At 34.5% G+C, this 18,961-nt stretch overlaps 2 protein-coding genes across 2 annotated transcripts in view; one reads left to right on the top strand and one right to left on the bottom strand.

Annotated features, from left to right (window-relative positions):
• Positions 1–11,527, bottom strand: part of LOC124367387 (mitogen-activated protein kinase 1) — a 317,508-nt gene extending 305,981 nt beyond the window's left edge. Inside the window, exon 1 of the mRNA XM_046824163.1 lies at positions 11,350–11,527. Within this exon, the coding sequence (XP_046680119.1) occupies positions 11,350–11,474 (125 nt within the window). The 5' untranslated portion in view covers positions 11,475–11,527. The remainder of the gene's footprint in view (positions 1–11,349) is intronic.
• A 3,758-nt stretch (positions 11,528–15,285) lies between these two features.
• LOC124367382 (mini-chromosome maintenance complex-binding protein-like) overlaps positions 15,286–18,961 on the top strand; it is a 43,701-nt gene continuing 40,025 nt past the window's right edge. Inside the window, exons 1-2 of the mRNA XM_046824150.1 lie at positions 15,286–15,521; positions 18,608–18,790. Coding sequence (XP_046680106.1) covers positions 15,438–15,521; positions 18,608–18,790 — 267 coding nt within the window. The 5' untranslated portion in view covers positions 15,286–15,437. The remainder of the gene's footprint in view (positions 15,522–18,607; positions 18,791–18,961) is intronic.

The following is an 18,961-nucleotide window of genomic DNA, read 5'->3' as shown; positions in this document are numbered from 1 at the left end:
AAAGAAAAAGTTAAGTTGATTGCACCTTAGAGGGATTTGTTGCTGGTTATGAATGTATGAAATATCTGACAAATGTATGAATAATGTTTTCAAAACCTCTCTATAAGAATGATTTCGGTAATTTAAAGAATACAACTTAAAATAAACAAGGTAAAGATAGCTGAAATAATAAATACATAAAATATGCCCACAGAGAGTGTAAAGCTGCAAGCAATGTAACCAAAGCCGAAACTCTATAAAATATGAATAGTTCCGAGGTACTTTATGAATATTTCATCAAAGCTGCTTTGCAAGAAAATATTCAAGTTGGTTAGAATATTGGCAATAATAATGAGAACTTTAAGTTTTAAATTAGACTTGTTACCTAGCCACGATCATCTCATTTTAATTTTAGTAGACAGATATTCCAGATTACAACACTTTAACATATGTCTGAATATTACACTTCCCCAAAGTGATTGTTAAAAACATTTTAGTTCTTTTAATAAAATTGTAACTTTAATTTAGATCGAACTTTTAGATTTAGTTGCTAATTTACTGTAATGAAACCTCTGTGACATTAAATGAAAACCTTAATTTTATTGTTGATTTAAGTGCTAGTACAGTAGCTAGTTTTCAATTATTAGAGACTCAATCGTTAAAATCATGTAGTTAACAACAATTCCATCTTTCTGTTTGTCTATACATTAACTCTTAATAAGGATATCATAGAAAATTAAAACTTGGTACATAAATTCCAATACTCCGCTGCTGAATATTGTGCTCCTGTGTGGCTTAATAGTGCACATGTGCGAGAGGTCGATGTCGTTCTTAATAGGGCCATGAGGACAATTAATTACTGGAACTCTCATGGCAACACCAACACCTTGGCTCCCAGTGCTGAGCAATATAGCACCACCTGAGATTAGACGCAAAGAGGCTCTTCTGAGAGAGTTCAATAAGATCGTGTCCAATCCCGAATTGCCCGTTTACGCGCGACCTTCCTCAGCAAGATAGCCGGCTCAAATCACGCAAGCCATCACTACGAACAGCATCCCAGTTGATAGAGGAGAACTTTACGCCTAATGCTAACTGGGCGTCATCCTGGGAATCATTCGATGGACGGAACAAGTTCTTGATATCCGATCCTACGAAAGCAGCGGGTGGCTTGGAAATTCCTCGAAAGGAATGGGTTTTATTGAATCGTTTTCGAACTGGGGTTGGGAGAAGCAATCACTGGAAATTCAAGTGGGGTATTACTGACGACCAGACGTGTGATTGTGGCGCAAACTCTCAGACAATTGAGCACATTGTAAACGACTGCCCTTTGCAATTGTTTTCTGGTGGTCTGGCTGGTCTGAGTGGTTTAGAGGATGGGTCTCTAAACTGGCTCAGTAATTTGGATTTAGCTTTGTGACGGGAGATCTTAATATTATTTTTAATTTATTACTCAAGAACTTTGTTCTTACGTACTTTTTAATAATTGTAATTTTTAATTTATTTATTTATGGATAGCTGCCTTTGTCCCCCATACGATATATATATATATATAAATTCCAAGGAAAAACTCTTGTTGGTTTGGGGATCAAAAGGTATAACAGCAGTTTTTCATCTGTCTGATTGACCATATATCACTTGATAGAGAGATCTTAGAGACTTTGGTCTAAGGAGGAACAGAATGATTTTGGTATTAAAGATAAAAGGGAAATTCACATGTCTGCCCACTTGTGCAATCTCTTAATAGAAAAGTCCTAAAACTTGGAACATCATTTCCTCTTGGTTCAAGGAAACATTCTTGATTTTGGGATCAAAAGGTAAAAGGGTAGCCCCTTTTCTGAGCGATAACACTTTTATTACTTCCTATACTCGTAGAACAATAGTTTTATTAAATACAACTATTTTAAAACATTATTAACTGTTATTGTAATGTTTCTGACAGATTTCTTACACTGAGTAAAGGTATTTTACACCCATCAGGAATCACTTCTGGCTGGTTTATCACTTCCAGTTAAATCCACCACTGGGCACAGCAAAACCCTATGTGTCACTTAAATCGGGGCAACCTTATGGATGTCCAGGAGCAGCACTTCACTAACCGCAAATTTCGTGATTCTGGGGTTCATGGGCAATTCAATAGGTCTAGTCTACTATGAGAGATGACTGTTGGAGTTGGTGGGGTTTGTTCCCTAACCTCAGAGGTTCTTGCTAGCCTCAACAAGGGTGTGCCACCCCTGCCTACTTTGACTGGAGAGGCTGGTTCAGAGCTGGCCTCCCCTTCTTCCAGGGGGACATGACTGTGAGATTAGTGCCCTAAATTCATCCTCATGAATCTCGATAGGAGGCGGCCCCTACCCCCTAACCTTACCCATCCTGAATATTCTTTCACTCCCGAAGCAGCGCAAAAGTTCTTACAGGACTAAGTGCAATTTATAAACCTCTTGTCCTAAGAGAACAAAAAAAGAGGTATTTTACATAAATGATAACATAAGACTATATTCTGACAATAAAAATTTAGGCTATCCATATATCAAGTGATCAAATCCCAATTACCTCATCACTTTTTATAGGATTGATATTATTATATTAGGTCAATCTATGTAAAAGAAGCTTAAATATGAGAAAAATATTTGTTATCTCTTCTAGTTTTTCCAAAAACTTATTTCAAAGTTTTAACACAATTTTAGTGACATTTTGTACACAACTTATTCAAGACATTAGGAATTCACAGTTTCTTTTTAATTTTCAAACATATGTGTTTTTGGAATTTACAGTGAAAATTTTGAGTTAGGGAGTTGAAAGTGTAAGGTACTTGAATGCTGTATATCAAATTAAAGCTAATTTAATTCTGATCAGAATGGTTTTTATTTTACTTTCCTATCGTCATTCTAACCAGAGATATGATATAAAACGTAAATCCGTATATATGGAAAAACACATTTTGTAACCGAAATAAAATGTTGAAAAAAAAAATGGTTTTTGCATATTTTAATTGTGTTTCATGTGATAATTCATTAAACCAAAAACTATTAAAAAAGAAAAGCATAGGGGAAAATTTTGCAATTGCTTTTAACACCAATAAAATATCTTGATTCAAAGACTGACAGAAATATCCTGGTTCAAGTTGTCTAGTTGTCTTTGTAAAAGTGTAAGAGTAACAAATCCACACAGCTGCACACCTTTTCTAAATCACTATGACTAGCAACACAACCTATTGGTTTGTGGAAATTTATATTGAATCAGTTGGAATGATCAAGAATAACTGTAACTCTGTACTGATAAGTTACCACTGTGTTATCTCAAGGCCTTGTTATCCTAGTTTGAGAAATTACTGATAATACAACTGATTCACTCTGCTCTACTGTACTGTGGCTTTCACTACTCTTGAACTATTCTTGAAATTAACTTCAACTATCAACAACACGTAATTGATGCTGTACAACAAATTGAACCCATACTCTTCAAGATTTCAAAGTATTGTATAAGATCCCATATTGAAGTCCTTATTAAATATTGGATCAAATAGGAATAAAATAAACCCTATAAAGATGACCCTAACTTTTTTTTTAAATAATACAAATTTTAATCAAATGCTTTAATGGATGTTCACTGCGCTTTTACGTTTTATAACCATTTGACAACCTAAATACATCTGTCACCTCCACTTTCTACTAATTGGACATGTTCTTACTGAGTACATCTGTTCTTTTGATCCAAAAAGGGATTTTAGAAGATCTTTGTTTAAAGTTCTTAGCTTAATATTGAATACAGAATATTAAGCATTACATAAATATCATTGAATTTAAAAGTGAAATAATGCACAAACAAAACAAGACAAAGTTAAATAGAACAGTCTAAAATTTCTCAATACTGCTCATCTGAAAACCATCACTCATGGTCATATAAGACAAAAATTTTCTTTCAAACAAAAACTAATGCTTTACATCTAAAATTAGAAAATCATCTATCATCAATCGTGTAAGTCAGATTTAAATTATCGCTATTTAAAAAAAATCAACTTTGAAAACTAGACAAATTATATAACTGAAAGAAAACTCATCTAATAAAACACACGTAGCCAAAAGATCAACAATAATGTACAGTAGGAAAATATAAGGCATAAAAGTATCTGCCTATTACCTATAAACCCACACCAATCCTGTCCTTAATTAGTTTACAAAACAGGAGTAAGTCACAACACAGGCTTAGCTGATGTTCGCATGCAAAACTTCAAGCTCATTTTTATCTCAAACTGTCCTGCAGGCATATAGACAGACAATCATACAGAAAAGAAGTTTTAACTTCATCCGGCAGACAAGAGAAAGATTATGTTAGCCTATTGAGTGATTCCATGGTTGGACATACACTATCATAGTACTCATTCTTGTCTATGTAGAAATGAAGATTCATTAAAAATTTAAAGTCTACAATGAAATATTTCTCAAGATATCTTGTCTCACGATAAAATCACATTTGTCCATTAAATTGGGTTTCATAACAGTATGTAAATGTAAATTTTAAACACTAAGTTACCAAGTGATGAAGTTGTACATTTTGGGATAGTTAGGTAAGTAATGTAATCCGTTTGTTTATAAATTTATTATTCTGTGCTTTTCTAATATAAACCAATGTAAAAATATTTCCTGCCCTTCAGCTAATTCCCATGGAGTGACATGCACCATAACCGAGCGAACAGTGTTGGCTTCATGCACAATTTCTAGTCTATAGGTCAGTTTGTTTGAGATATTGTGTGTACGAATGTACAGACAAACCAGACAAATAGAAATGAATTTTTTCTAGCCCATCGAGTGAAAGGCTTCACTAATGTTCAGCAAATAACAGGAAACTCTAAGCTGGATGGGAATTTCTGGTCAGTGCCCAAGAAATGTGGTACAGTACTACTTTTGAGAATATCAAAATGAATATGAAATGAAATATACCTTTATCAAAGAATCATTTTTTGAGATGAAATATCTGACATAGTTTACAATTGGATAAAATTTTATTTCATGCAATAAAATACCCCAACGTGCAGAAGACCACACATATGTGGGCCTTTCGTGGTGAGCAATTAATTTAGGTCTGAATTTATGTGAGAAACTTTAGTTTTTTTTTAAAAGAGTTTTGTCTACTTTGCACTCAGTTGGATCCTAGTTTAAAATGGCATATTGGGCAGCATTTAAAGTTTCTGTGATTTTCTCTTAAGACTATTACTATCTTGAAGACAGTTATGTTTAATTGTTCAGATGATAAGATATTAACTGAAACATCTTACCCAAGGATTGAAAGCCTTTGTGTGATAAAAGTTTGCTCAGTAAGTGACCAGCCTGGCATCAAAATTAGTCACTTTGTTTGTCAGTTTACTGGAAAACAGTTAACTCAATTCCAGTAATGAAATTTACGCTTTTACTGAATCACAGCAACTTTACCTTTTGGGCATAACGGCAGTTTCTAATCTATTAAAAATCTCTTGCTCTATTAATAATTTTGAATACCCTGACATGTTTTGAATCCATGGTTTTATTGGCTGAGCATTAGCAAAGCCTCATGTGATAGGCCTGGGAAATTTATTAATTTCTGTCCATCTGCCCACACAATATTGATCTAGAGACTTGCACTGTTGCATGAAGCTCCATTTCTACATAAACAACATCGAATTCGATGATGGTGAATGTCACTCCATGGGATTTGGCTGAGCGTAATCAAACATTTTTACATACGTATTTAAAAATGATGGCATTGAAATGTGTGACAGTAAAAAATGTAGCTATAAAAAATCTTGAAAAAGAATTTATCTTTAAATTTTGCATGAAACTCAATGTTCACATAGACTATAATGCATTTTATCATGCTGCATATCCATTCATGGGATTTGGCTTAAGATTCATTATAACCACTCAGTCCGTTGGCTGACACAATTACTTTTGTCTACCAGGAGGAATAAACATTTCTTGGACAACTACATTTGTCTACCAGGAGGAATAAACACTTCTTGCACAACTACTTTTGCCTACCAGGAGGAATAAACACTTCTTGCACAACTACTTTTGCCTACCAGGAGGAATAAACACTTCTTGCACAACTACTTTTGTCTACCAGGAGGAATAAACACTTCTTGCACAACTACTTTTGTCTACCAGGAGGAATAAACACTTCTTGCACAACTACTTTTGCCTACCAGGAGGAATAAACACTTCTTGCACAACTACTTTTGTCTACCAGGAGGAATAAACACTTCTTGCACAACTACTTTTGCCTACCAGGAGGAATAAACACTTCTTGCACAACTACTTTTGCCTACCAGGAGGAATAAACACTTCTTGCACAACTACTTTTGTCTACCAGGAGGAATAAACACTTCTTGCACAACTACTTTTGTCTACCAGGAGGAATAAACACTTCTTGCACAACTACTTTTGCCTACCAGGAGGAATAAACACTTCTTGCACAACTACTTTTGTCTACCAGGAGGAATAAACACTTCTTGCACAACTACTTTTGTCTACCAGGAGGAATAAACACTTCTTGCACAACTACTTTTGCCTACCAGGAGGAATAAACACTTCTTGCACAACTACTTTTGTCTACCAGGAGGAATAAACACTTCTTGCACAACTACTTTTGCCTACCAGGAGGAATAAACACTTCTTGCACAACTACTTTTGTCTACCAGGAGGAGTAAAATTTCTTTTCTGTATTATGATAGTCTGTCTATCTGTCCATTAGCAGGACATATCAAGAATGAAATGAGACTCTACAAAGTTGAAATTTTGCACCCAATCTCAGTGAAGCCTGTTAAGCAACATGTGAAGTGGCATACTCTTACTTTGTTAATACCTGTAAGAATGCGTTTCTTGAAACATTATGTTTTTTGGTGTTGTGATAGGTATTAATCTTACCCATCTTTCCAATGAATCTTTCACACAATGAAAGTGAAATTGTCATGCTTACTGAAGGTGGCAGAATGAGGACTTTGAAAATTGTTCAGTAAGCACTGTCTCTAAAATTACCTGTACCTCTGTTAAATGTTTTGTGGCCTTCAATTCTCATCAATCACCCAAGACATTATGAACAGATGTACTTCTCTTTTCCTAATGGGCATTCTTCATAATGGGCTGTGACTTATTGTTGATTGCTACGCAGTAGACTATACTTACTTGCAATCTAAAAATTGTCACAGCTAAATTACTAATAGTACTGTATGAGTTTTAATACTTATATAGGATACACTGAACGAAAGGATATGGAAGATGTAATTTGAGAATTGACCTACGATAAGTAATAGTTGATGAAAGAACTAAACAAAGTATTCACAACTTTAAAAAATAACTTGACATTCAACGTAACTTGACATGAGATGGCTAATTCATGCATAGATACTTTTGGTACATTGAAAATGTAGAATAGTTTTACACATTTAAAAAAACTTCTCTTCAAATATTTGTAGGGTCATGAAGAAACTAACATACAAATTTTAGTAACACAATTATTCTTTCAATAGCTGGTACAAGACTTAAAATTGTATTGAGCTATGAGACATAAAAGTTTTGTAATTTTTAACTTTACAAACTAACAAAAACCTCTCAACTAAGTAACCCCAACAGTGTAAATATAAAATAATTCATAAATCTTAATAACTACTTATAAAAAATGGTAACTGATCAAAGCCATGATGGTCGACGCTATGAACAATGTGTGCTTCACAACCAATGCCCAACAATTTCTGTCCTAGCTTTCTCCGAGTTTTGTAAAAATATTACTTTTTCCTTTTCTTAGAACACCTCCAAAATTAGCATTCAGTGTTATGGCACAGTATAAAACTAACTCACCAATTCAGCATGTTTTTCTCCAGCAAAACAAAACCAAGAGTCAGTCAAAATTCTAACTGTTTCACCATATTCATGTCATCAGTACATGTCTGACATCTAAACTGGGTAAAAGTATCTCATCATTAACAGTGCACTGACCTGAGATTTAGACAAAAGAATTTATGTATCTGACTGGATATTATCAAACATGAAGCATTAGCAATAAATCTAGCCTTACAATGACAAGTTTAACTGAATGAATATCCAACTTCTGCAACCATTCGGTCAAAAATAATAGATTTAATTAACTTAAAATACAACTGCTTCAGTTTTACCTTTATTTTAGCTCTTGAAAACTTTAAAAATCGTACAATTCACAAACTAACATAAACTGGCCATCAGATGATTTAAAATTGAAGTGATGTGCAGCAGTGTGAAACAAAATGTAGTTATGGTAGCACACAATAACTAACTGTTAAAAGTAAAGTTGAAAACTTTTGCCTTTTAAAGAAAATCTCATGTAAAACTAAACATGGTGGTGACCACCAAAATTGATTAAAACCTCAGAATATACTACATAGTTTTAAACGAAACAAAAAAATAGTGAATTTTGTTACCTCAATTCACCTAGAAATTATATGTAAATGTTTACATCTTCCATCAAATACAATTAGGTTAGGTGTCACGATCAAGCTGTTGTAAAATCAACATCTAACCTTCTGAAAGTGACGTCCTCTGATATAGGGGTTTGGGGTCATTTGGCAGCTACAGTACAATAGTCACGTAGACAAGGAATAATAACCCTTAATACAATAGCTCACAAGCAAGTCATTGTATGACTTTTGCTAGAAACAATAAAAAGAACTTTGGTGTCTATAACCCAAGAGCTGCTATTTTGATGGAAATGCGTTTTGATAATAATTTAGGCTATCCTAGTGGCCTTGTGGATGCAGGTGAAGATTCTATAAAGCTCTCAACTGTGAACTCACTGAAGAGGTGAATTTGGATACATCAAAACATTCTGATTCCGAATCGAGTTACATTGTCACACATTGGAGCACTCCCAAAAATTTTGTTCACAATTTTATGCATTAGAAGTGTCTTGCAGAATTCTATGAGATTGATAAAAGAGCACTCCTTGCAAAGGATTATGGACCCGAGGTGTTGGGAACTAACAGCATGCCTCTGTACGGTAAACTTCCTGTTTGAGCTTTCATAATGAAACTAAATTTGTTTTTAAAGTCGCCACTTAGTAAAGACCACATTTTTGTTTCTTTTTACTTGCCTTCATTCTATACGAAAATGTTTACAAATTCATATAAACTAAATATAGGCTACAGCTCCTGACAAGGCATAAAGCAAGTCCAGTTTGTCATAGTAGAGGAGAGAACACTATAATTTAAACCAGTGTAACCTTTAAACGCCACAATTAAATGTTGTAATTGAGTTTCTTTATTTAAAACAGTGCCAGTTTAGTAAACAGGGCTGTAGCCTTCGATATCAAAATAATAATAATAATATAACATTGCCAAAATAATCAAACAGAATGTCGAACTAAAATTATCTATACATTGACTGTATTAAAATCTAACAAAAACTATATATGTAGAGCCAAACACAGTATTAAACATAGCCTACTGCTTAACACCCAACAAAAATTTACTTAGCTCTATAATAAGACAACCAGTTGTATATTGTTTCTCTACTGTACTTGTCGTGATAAGTTTATTACGTGTTTTCCTTACAAGGAGGTCACAGTTTGTATAATGAAAAAGTATATCAGTGTTAGAATGCACCTCATTCCAAATTTAGAAACTTCAAAAATTGTGTTTTTTAGCGCACTAGGAGAAACTTTAGTATGGTAACAGTTTTGCAGCAGCAAAACACTACACGTTTTTATACTTTAATTCCTAAGTTTATCTCTTCATTGCACATTTTACAGTTAGCTGTTTTCAGTACTAAGTTAGGGTAGGGTACGATAAGCGGACCCGGTTTTTATATCGAAATTGGCAAACGATATTACTCAATCATAACCATTGATATAATCAATCGATACTAATTAATTACTTTGAACAATTAACTTAAATAATCTATATCAACAGCTGTAAACACTTCCAAGGTGAAATTTACGTAAGGTAATATTTCAATTTCACATAAGTAACATTTGATTATTAAGAATGGCAGTTAATTTTAGAAAACTACACAACATTGCTTTGAAAGGTGATAAGACATGTTTTTCGTGGCTTCAACATGTAGGACTCGTACCGAAAAACCCATTATGTGAAATTTATGGGAAAGAAACAAATGTAACTGTGAAAGGAGTAAATATGGTCATCCAGTTTTCCTAATTTTGGTTATAATAATTTGTTTCATCACTGTTAATAATATTAAATTCACATTTTAATTTAAAACATATGTTTGTTGTTGCAGACTACAGACACTTTTATTTCGATTGATAGTCTAGGATTTGAGATGCGAATATTAGGTATCCATGATTACATTCTTCGATATGAAAAACCAGGTCCGCTTATCGTACCCTACCCCTAAGTTAAACCTTGTTGTAAATACTTAACAGTTTTTTTCTTGTACTAATGATATTTTCTGTGTTTTTGTATATAATTAAACGGTAATTTATTATATCTACCATATTCAAAATTATTTATTTTGTAAACAAATTATATTTCAACATATAGAAATAGCGAAATTAGGATTAATTTGATAAAATCAATACTTTCATTTGATTTCATGGACTATTATCGATATTGACATAAATTCTTTTCCCGTCCCCTTATGGAACTAAAGCCCAATATTGTTTAAAATCAATTAAAATGAAACAAAATCATTGATATGTTATTTCAGTAATCGCAATTACAACGGCAAAGAAAATACGATATTTGTCACAATCTGGCAGACATGTTTATCCTTAAAAATAATACGACGTAAGTTTTACACTGCTTTGTTTGTTATATTTTATAAATCCACATATTTTTTTAACTCATTTAGCCTATTTCTTTTACATGAAACATAGTTGAACTATACTAGGCTGTACTATGAAATACATATAATATAATTCGATTTGTCAATTTGGTTTTATACTGTTGGATAGTTTAAATAATCAGAAATATCAAGATCCAATTGTCCTGGTGGCCGCTTTTTATACTACATTCCTAATCATTACTTACAAAGTCAGAATGAGGGTTAAGCTGACAGAGCCAAAGTATAAAATGGAAGGCCTGTTAATTAGCTTCTAATTATTCTTATAGTTGATAACCTAGGACTGATGGATGCATCAAGGCTACACCCTACTTTATGCAATACATTATTACTAAGGAGAGGCCTAGTATAATAAATTACCAGTTTCTGGCTAAGTTTACATAAAAATATGAAGTCAGTGGACTTAAAATGTATTATGAATCCGAGACATACTCTACAGAATAACCGAAAATATAATTCTATACTTTATTAGAGTGTCTTTCACAGTCCTATGGTCAAGGAACACAATGGTTATATATACAATATGCAAATTGACATAATTGATAATTCTGTACATGATAAAACTACTCACACAACCATGCCGTAAGCTCCTTCCCCAATGTAGGCCAGATTTGTGTACCTAGGTCCCACTTCAAAAGTCTGTCCTCTCACTATTTCAGCATTGCTCACAACCGCACCTGCCACCTCAGCCGCCATTTTATCAAAACTATCAAATTTTGTTCGGATTCAGATATCTCTCTTCTTTGATAGAAGCTTCTGTGTTTCATCAACAGATGTCTGTACTGGCGCATGCTCGTAAGTGTTCAAAGAGGTATCCAATTTTCTTAAGGAGTTATGAAAACACTATATTAAAACCTTAGAACTACTAACTTGCCATATAAATAACATAATACTGATAGTATTAACTTCAAAACAAAACAAACTTTGAAAATATTACGTACCATTCTTAATTTTTTTATGTTTATTTTGAAGTTTTACTTATGGAATGTATGAAACAAAAAATTAAAGCAAACACGTTGAATATTCCTCGTGACTAATCCATTTATTGAAGATGAGGGGCCTTGTTTCAAAGTGTAACAATATTTTGACGTGACAACGTCTTAAATTAGGTTGCGGCTCGGAGTCACTCATGAAAAAGTGTAACGCCCGGTAACGTTACGATGCCCGTCCAGTGGGTCCGCCGCACGGGATCCGCACGGGATAAAGCAGATAACTGTGGGTCCGCCGCACGGGATAAAGCAGATAACTATGTTTATTCGTGAAAATGTGGAGTGCTTAGATTCGTCATTTACAACAACTACAACAATAAAGGTAAATAATTGTACACTGATATTTCATTATCGTAAACTATGATTGATTGATTAATTGTTAGATTGACACAAAAGTTGAGAAACTGAGTTTATAGGTTATGTCATACTATTGACAAATGTTGATAGTGTTAAGTAAATTATTAGTTTAAATCACTCTGCAATCAATCGTAATTCAGTCGATTGAGAAGAAACAGCGCGTATTGCTAGTCAAACACGCGCGGAGTTAGAATTTAACTGTGTTTAGCAAGAATTTCAAATTCCAATTTTAGTAAATGTTTTATTCAACTTTACCATTTACAATAACAAATTTTAATTAATTTCAAATTATGTACAATGTTTTATTAAACAAAATATATTTCTATAGTTAAAATTTGTGCAATTCTTATTTTCATTCAATTCCTTGTTCCTATTGTGCAATTTAATAATATTCATATCAATAAATATTCTACCGAGAAAAAGACGTTGTCACGTAAAATCTTCGCCCGTAAAACCGACTTTACAGGCAACCATAATTTTTTTTTGTTCTAACTGAGATTATTAAGCTTTCTAGAAGGGAACAAGTGGTAAAATTCAAATCTGATAGGTATTAGTTAAAAACAAGAAGACTACATTGAAACATTGTAGTCTTGTTAAAGAAAACAATATCCTCCGTGATTAGATTGAAACTATATCAACTCCCAAGCTATTGGTTATCAAGATAATAATGACTTCACTATGTCATTGTGTTTTGTTTAGCAGATTAAGTCTGATTTGCCAGTTTGTATTTTAGTACATTAATTTGTTATATGATTTATTTTATTAAATGAATTGTTTAAGATAATTATTGAAATAATTTTAACGTCTCAATAATAATTATTTCATATTCATACAGCGCATCACATTAATCGATACAATTAAACACCTACCAACCCAGATATCTATAATAAACATGGCTATTCAAACTTTAAATGCAATTTATCTTGTTCTGAATCCCTTATTTGAACCGAATTCGATTTTTATTCAGTGTTGCTCATTATGAAATATTTTTTAGAGTACGTTTTAAAACTTTGTATTGACAGTAACATATATTTTAATCAAATTATTAGAAATTTTTTTATTAGTCCTCTTTAAATCGAGGCTACGAATGCTAGACATAACTTTCTTGTATTAGTGGTAATAAAATAATTACGGATGGGTGAAATGTGTCATTTATTTATTTATTTATTTATTATTATTTCAACGGCATCCGCCAATATACAATAATTTCACAACATTTTCATGCAACTTAAATATAACATCAACAAAATAAATAACAACTAATTAAATTACAGAAAGTAGTGATTATGCAGTGGAATAATAAATAAGTATTAAGATTTGTGAAATAATGTTACAATAGTGAAAAATCACAAACATCATCTCCAACTGATAAGGGGAAAAAACTCTATCACTCATTACTGTTGCAGTCTCTTTTTAAGGTGTGCGATGCTGTCATAAAACATATCACCATCGGAAGGAATGCTGTTTCCACGCCTATGAAGCACTAAACCTTCCACAACCTTAGCCAAAGCAGGCTGGATGACGACTGGCCTGAAGCTGGTGACATCAGTAGCATTTGGTGTTTTAGGAATCGGCACAACATAACTGGACTTGAGTGCTGTGGGAAAGATGTCATAATGCTCTTCTTCAAACCCCAGCTGCGCATTTAAAGCTCTGACAAATCCTTTTTGAATCATAAATAGATCAATTTTGGAAACAAATTCTAAACTAAAACTGTTTGTACTAATATTGCAAGTTTGTTTATAATCACCAATTTAAACAGTTACTGTCATTTCAAGCCTTTACACTTTTGTATCTTACAGATTTTCAAAACTCCAGCTTTTCTTCAACCATTTGTCAAATTTTCTATAATTCAAGTTGTATTACTATACAATTTTGTAACATACGAAACGAAAACGTTTGACCTATCAAATTGTGAGAGGAAAATTAACACTTAAGGATTCGGCTTCCTAAATAATATGACAAAGATTGTGCACGGACTTGTACCGTAATAATAAATAATATTTGTATTGCACTAATGACTTGGAACTATATTGCACTATCGAAACTTGCTCACAAAAAGGTCTCTAGGAGATGAATTGATATGATCAGATAATCAATCTAAGGAAATAAGAACACAGTTTAAAAATTTTTCATATTAAACTAGCGGACCCGGCGCGCTTCGCTGCGCATTTCAATAAGTTTCCCGCGGCTTCGCACGCAATTTCCCGTTGAAAACAGTACACTATATTCACTTATTCATTTTCTATCACATTCTAAACATTGCTGAGATAATTGATAGTCGTTCCTTCGTGAGCTTCTTGGGCGCATTATGAAGGTATGTACCACATTCCTGATACTTCTGTCAAAAAAAAAAAACAACTAAGGTTGATTTTATAACATTCTTTATATTTGTAGCCAACGTAAGATAGTAATTATGATATCTGCATTGCTCTTCTGATCAAGCATGAGCATGGTTTATATTAAATAAATATTGCAGTTAAAGGTGAATTTTTACGTCAAATTTGAATTGTATTATCTGGATAGTAAAGTCTATGTTTAACAGTGATTGCAGAAACAGTTTAAACAAAATTTGTCGTTTCTCTTAAGCTTACTCTATGCTTTAAAACTATAAGTGTAGTAATTAAATTATATATAAATATATTTTTTGTCGCATTATATATGTTTACAAAGAACAGCTGATTAAAAATTTGAAAAGACTCTTTCATTTAATAACATATGTTTGCTGCAATGCATTTCTTACGGGTATTTCTGTAACCAGTGGGGCGGAATCCTGAATCGGGAAAGGGATAAAAAGTATCCTATAACCTTCTACAGATCAAGACGAACAAATTAAAAAAAAAATTAGGCGAATCCGTCCAGCCGTTTGTGAGTGATGCTGTTACACACGAACAGTTTCATTTTTATATAATAGTTATTAAATGGGTACTCACATGGATGCTCTAAAGATTCTTAAGTTTCAGCTGTTCATGTTACTTTAAGCGTTAAAGTTTTTATTACGAAGTGTAACCAACAATCTGCGAATACGGATTAATATTTTTTAAATTAATTAACGCTGATATATACCGACGGCCAAATAGTTCAACACTTGAAAAATAATGTAGAACCAGATCAGCTGATCTTTTCCCGCGTTCCCGCCAGAAATACCAGTAAAGGTATTCTGTATTTATTTTTACAGGTTAAGTTTTATCAACATAGTCATAGCAAGTTTGTGAGATCACCGTTTTATAACTTTATTCCTTTGTGAAACTTCATTTTGTTATTGTTCATTATATTCTTAATTCTATTTATTCTCTATTATATATTTATAGCGATGGAATCCTGGACATCAAGTTACTGGCAAGAAAATTCTAAAGTATGTATGGACGAGTTTAAAAAGGATGATAGCTGGGAAAAGGTAATGTAAATTTTAAAGTACACCTGAATTGAGAAAGCCTTATTTTTTAACGTAGAATTTGTTTCTTCTAGTTAAACGGGCTAACATCTTCATCTCGGATAGGATACTAATTTTGTTCCTTCTTATGTTTCCATCACTATGCTCTAATGAAATCTTTTAAAAATCTGCAGATCAAGTAATATGTAAAAACTTAGTAGGGACTGTGTGCATCATTTGTAGTAGAACAATTTTGAGGACTACAGTTAAGCAGGCATCGCTTCAATCAAATCAATTGTTTTCACGATTATTAAGACTACTGAAACTTAATAATATCCTCCCTCCCCATAACAAAGTAAACATAACGAAGTCTAAATTCTCCAAAAAAATGCCAACTTATAAAGTAAAGGAGTGATTGAGGTTTGAGCCAAATTTTGACAGTAGGCTAACAAGAAAACTTTGTGAAACTTTGCGGGCAAACATTGTCTCTCATAAGTCCAAATATTCAAGTTGGTAAAAAAGAATTATTTAGCCGTGGTATGGGACAGGAAGTGTGTTGCTGTAGTCTGGTGACAGGCGTGTTGTGCAGCGACTGATGGGACAAGCAAGCAGATGCTGAATAATCTGTCAGTAGTGCATGTGCATTACAGTAAGAGTGTAACAGTACAGTGGTCAGTGAGTGAGTGACATACCGAGTGTTGTGCAGCGACTGATGGGACAAGCAAGCAGATGCTGAATCATCTGTCAGTAGTGCATGTGCATTACAGTAGAGTGTAACAGTACAGTGGTCAGTGAGTGACATGCCGAGTGTTGTGCAGCGACTGATGGGACAAGCAAGCAGATGCTGAATCATCTGTCAGTAGTGCATGTGCATTACAGTAGAGTGTAACAGTACAGTGGTCAGTGAGTGACATGCCGAGTGTTGTGCAGCGACTGATGGGACAAGCAAGCAGATGCTGAATCATCTGTCAGTAGTGCATGTGCATTACAGTAGAGTGTAACAGTACAGTGGTCAGTGAGTGACATGCCGAGTGTTGTGCAGCAACTGATGGGACAAGCAAGCAGATGCTGAATCATCTGTCAGTAGTGCATGTGCATTACAGTAAGAGTGTAACAGTACAGTGGTCAGTGAGTGACATACCGAGTGTTGTGCAGCAACTGATAGGACAAGCAAGCAGATGCTGAATCATCTGTCAGTAGTGCATGTGCATTACAGTAAGAGTGTAACAGTACAGTGGTCAGTGAGTGACATGCCGAGTGTTGTGCAGCGACTGATGGGACAAGCAAGCAGATGCTGAATCATCTGTCAGTAGTGCATGTGCATTACAGTAAGAGTGTAACAGTACAGTGGTCAGTGAGTGACATGCCGAGTGTTGTGCAGCAATTGATGGGACAAGCAAGCAGATGCTGAATCATCTGTCAGTAGTGCATGTGCATTACAGTAAGAGTGTAACAGTACAGTGGTCAGTGAGTGACATACCGAGTGTTGTGCAGCAACTGATAGGACAAGCAAGCAGATGCTGAATCATCTGTCAGTAGTGCATGTGCATTACAGTAAGAGTGTAACAGTACAGTGGTCAGTGAGTGACATACCGAGTGTTGTGCAGCGACTGATGGGACAAGCAAGCAGATGCTGCATCATCTGTCGGTAGTGCATGTGCATTACAGTAAGAGTGTAACAGTACAGTGGTCAGTGAGTGACATACCGAGTGTTGTGCAGCGACTGATGGGACAAGCAAGCAGATGCTGAATCATCTGTCAGTAGTGCATGTGCATTACAGTAAGAGTGTAACAGTACAGTGGTCAGTGAGTGACATACCGAGTGTTGTGCAGCAACTGATAGGACAAGCAAGCAGATGCTGAATCATCTGTCAGTAGTGCATGTGCATTACAGTAAGAGTGTAACAGTACAGTGGTCAGTGAGTGACATACCGAGTGTTGTGCAGCAACTGATAGGACAAGCAAGCAGATGCTGAATCATCTGTCAGTAGTGCATGTGCATTACAGTAAGAGTGTAACAGTACAGTGGTCAGTGAGTGACATACCGAGTGTTGTGCAGCAACTGATAGGACAAGCAAGCAGATGCTGAATCATCTGTCGGTAGTGCATGTGCATTACAGTAAGAGTGTAACAGTACAGTGGTCAGTGAGTGACATACCGAGTGTTGTGCAGCGACTGATGGGACAAGCAAGCAGATGCTGCATCATCTGTCGGTAGTGCATGTGCATTACAGTAAGAGTGTAACAGTACAGTGGTCAGTGAGTGACATACCGAGTGTTGTGCAGCGACTGATGGGACAAGCAAGCAGATGCTGCATCATCTGTCGGTAGTGCATGTGCATTACAGTAAGAGTGTAACAGTACAGTGGTCAGTGAGTGACATACCGAGTGTTGTGCAGCGACTGATGGGACAAGCAAGCAGATGCTGCATCATCTGTCGGTAGTGCATGTGCATTACAGTAAGAGTGTAACAGTACAGTGGTCAGTGAGTGACATACCGAGTGTTGTGCAGCGACTGATAGGACAAGCAAGCAGATGCTGAATCATCTGTCGGTAGTGCATGTGCATTACAGTAAGAGTGTAACAGTACAGTGGTCAGTGAGTGACATACCGAGTGTTGTGCAGCAACTGATAGGACAAGCAAGCAGATGCTGAATCATCTGTCGGTAGTGCATGTGCATTACAGTAAGAGTGTAACAGTACAGTGGTCAGTGAGTGACATACCGAGTGTTGTGCAGCAACTGATAGGACAAGCAAGCAGATGCTGAATCATCTGTCGGTAGTGCATGTGCATTACAGTAAGAGTGTAACAGTACAGTGGTCAGTGAGTGACATACAGAGTGATGGTGTAGTGATTGCGTTGTTGAAATGAGGATAAAGAATTTCTATCTCTATATAGCCTACCACAAATACTGTTTCGAGCATGGCACAAAAATTACCATTAGAATATACATTCTCATTATTAACATTAGATCAAGGTAACCATTACAGTGTGGTTCTCGTAGTTACTATTTTGTAAAACTATTAAAGCGTTCACAACGATGACTGATTTCTGAACTTATACACACAAAGAATTGTTTGAATATGGTTAATAAATTGCTGTTATTGCAGGTACCATTAATAAATACTACTCCACATCATCTGCTGAAAGATGGCCAACTGGTTCGTTTCCGGGGAATGATACAGGACATGTACAATCCAGTTTATTATCTGGCCACTTATGAAGTATTGGATACTACAACTAACCAGAAAATTGTGAGATCAGGGAAATACAAGGATTCTTTGCAGTGTGCTGTAAGTATACAATAGATTATTTCAAAATCTAGTAGTCAGGACAGAGAGGTTTATATATAGAGTGCAGAAAATATCTGCTTATTTTTACAGATGAGTTTTATAAGAAAATTAGATTTATGATTTGCTATATCTATAAAGATGTTGAGGGCTTTCAAGAAAGGTTAATTCTAA

This window comes from Homalodisca vitripennis, chromosome 8 (genome assembly GCF_021130785.1).
Source record: "Homalodisca vitripennis isolate AUS2020 chromosome 8, UT_GWSS_2.1, whole genome shotgun sequence".
NCBI lineage: Eukaryota > Metazoa > Arthropoda > Insecta > Hemiptera > Cicadellidae > Homalodisca > Homalodisca vitripennis.
The sequence above is the reverse complement of the archived record's forward strand: the minus strand, read 5'-3'. Positions and strand labels throughout refer to the sequence as shown.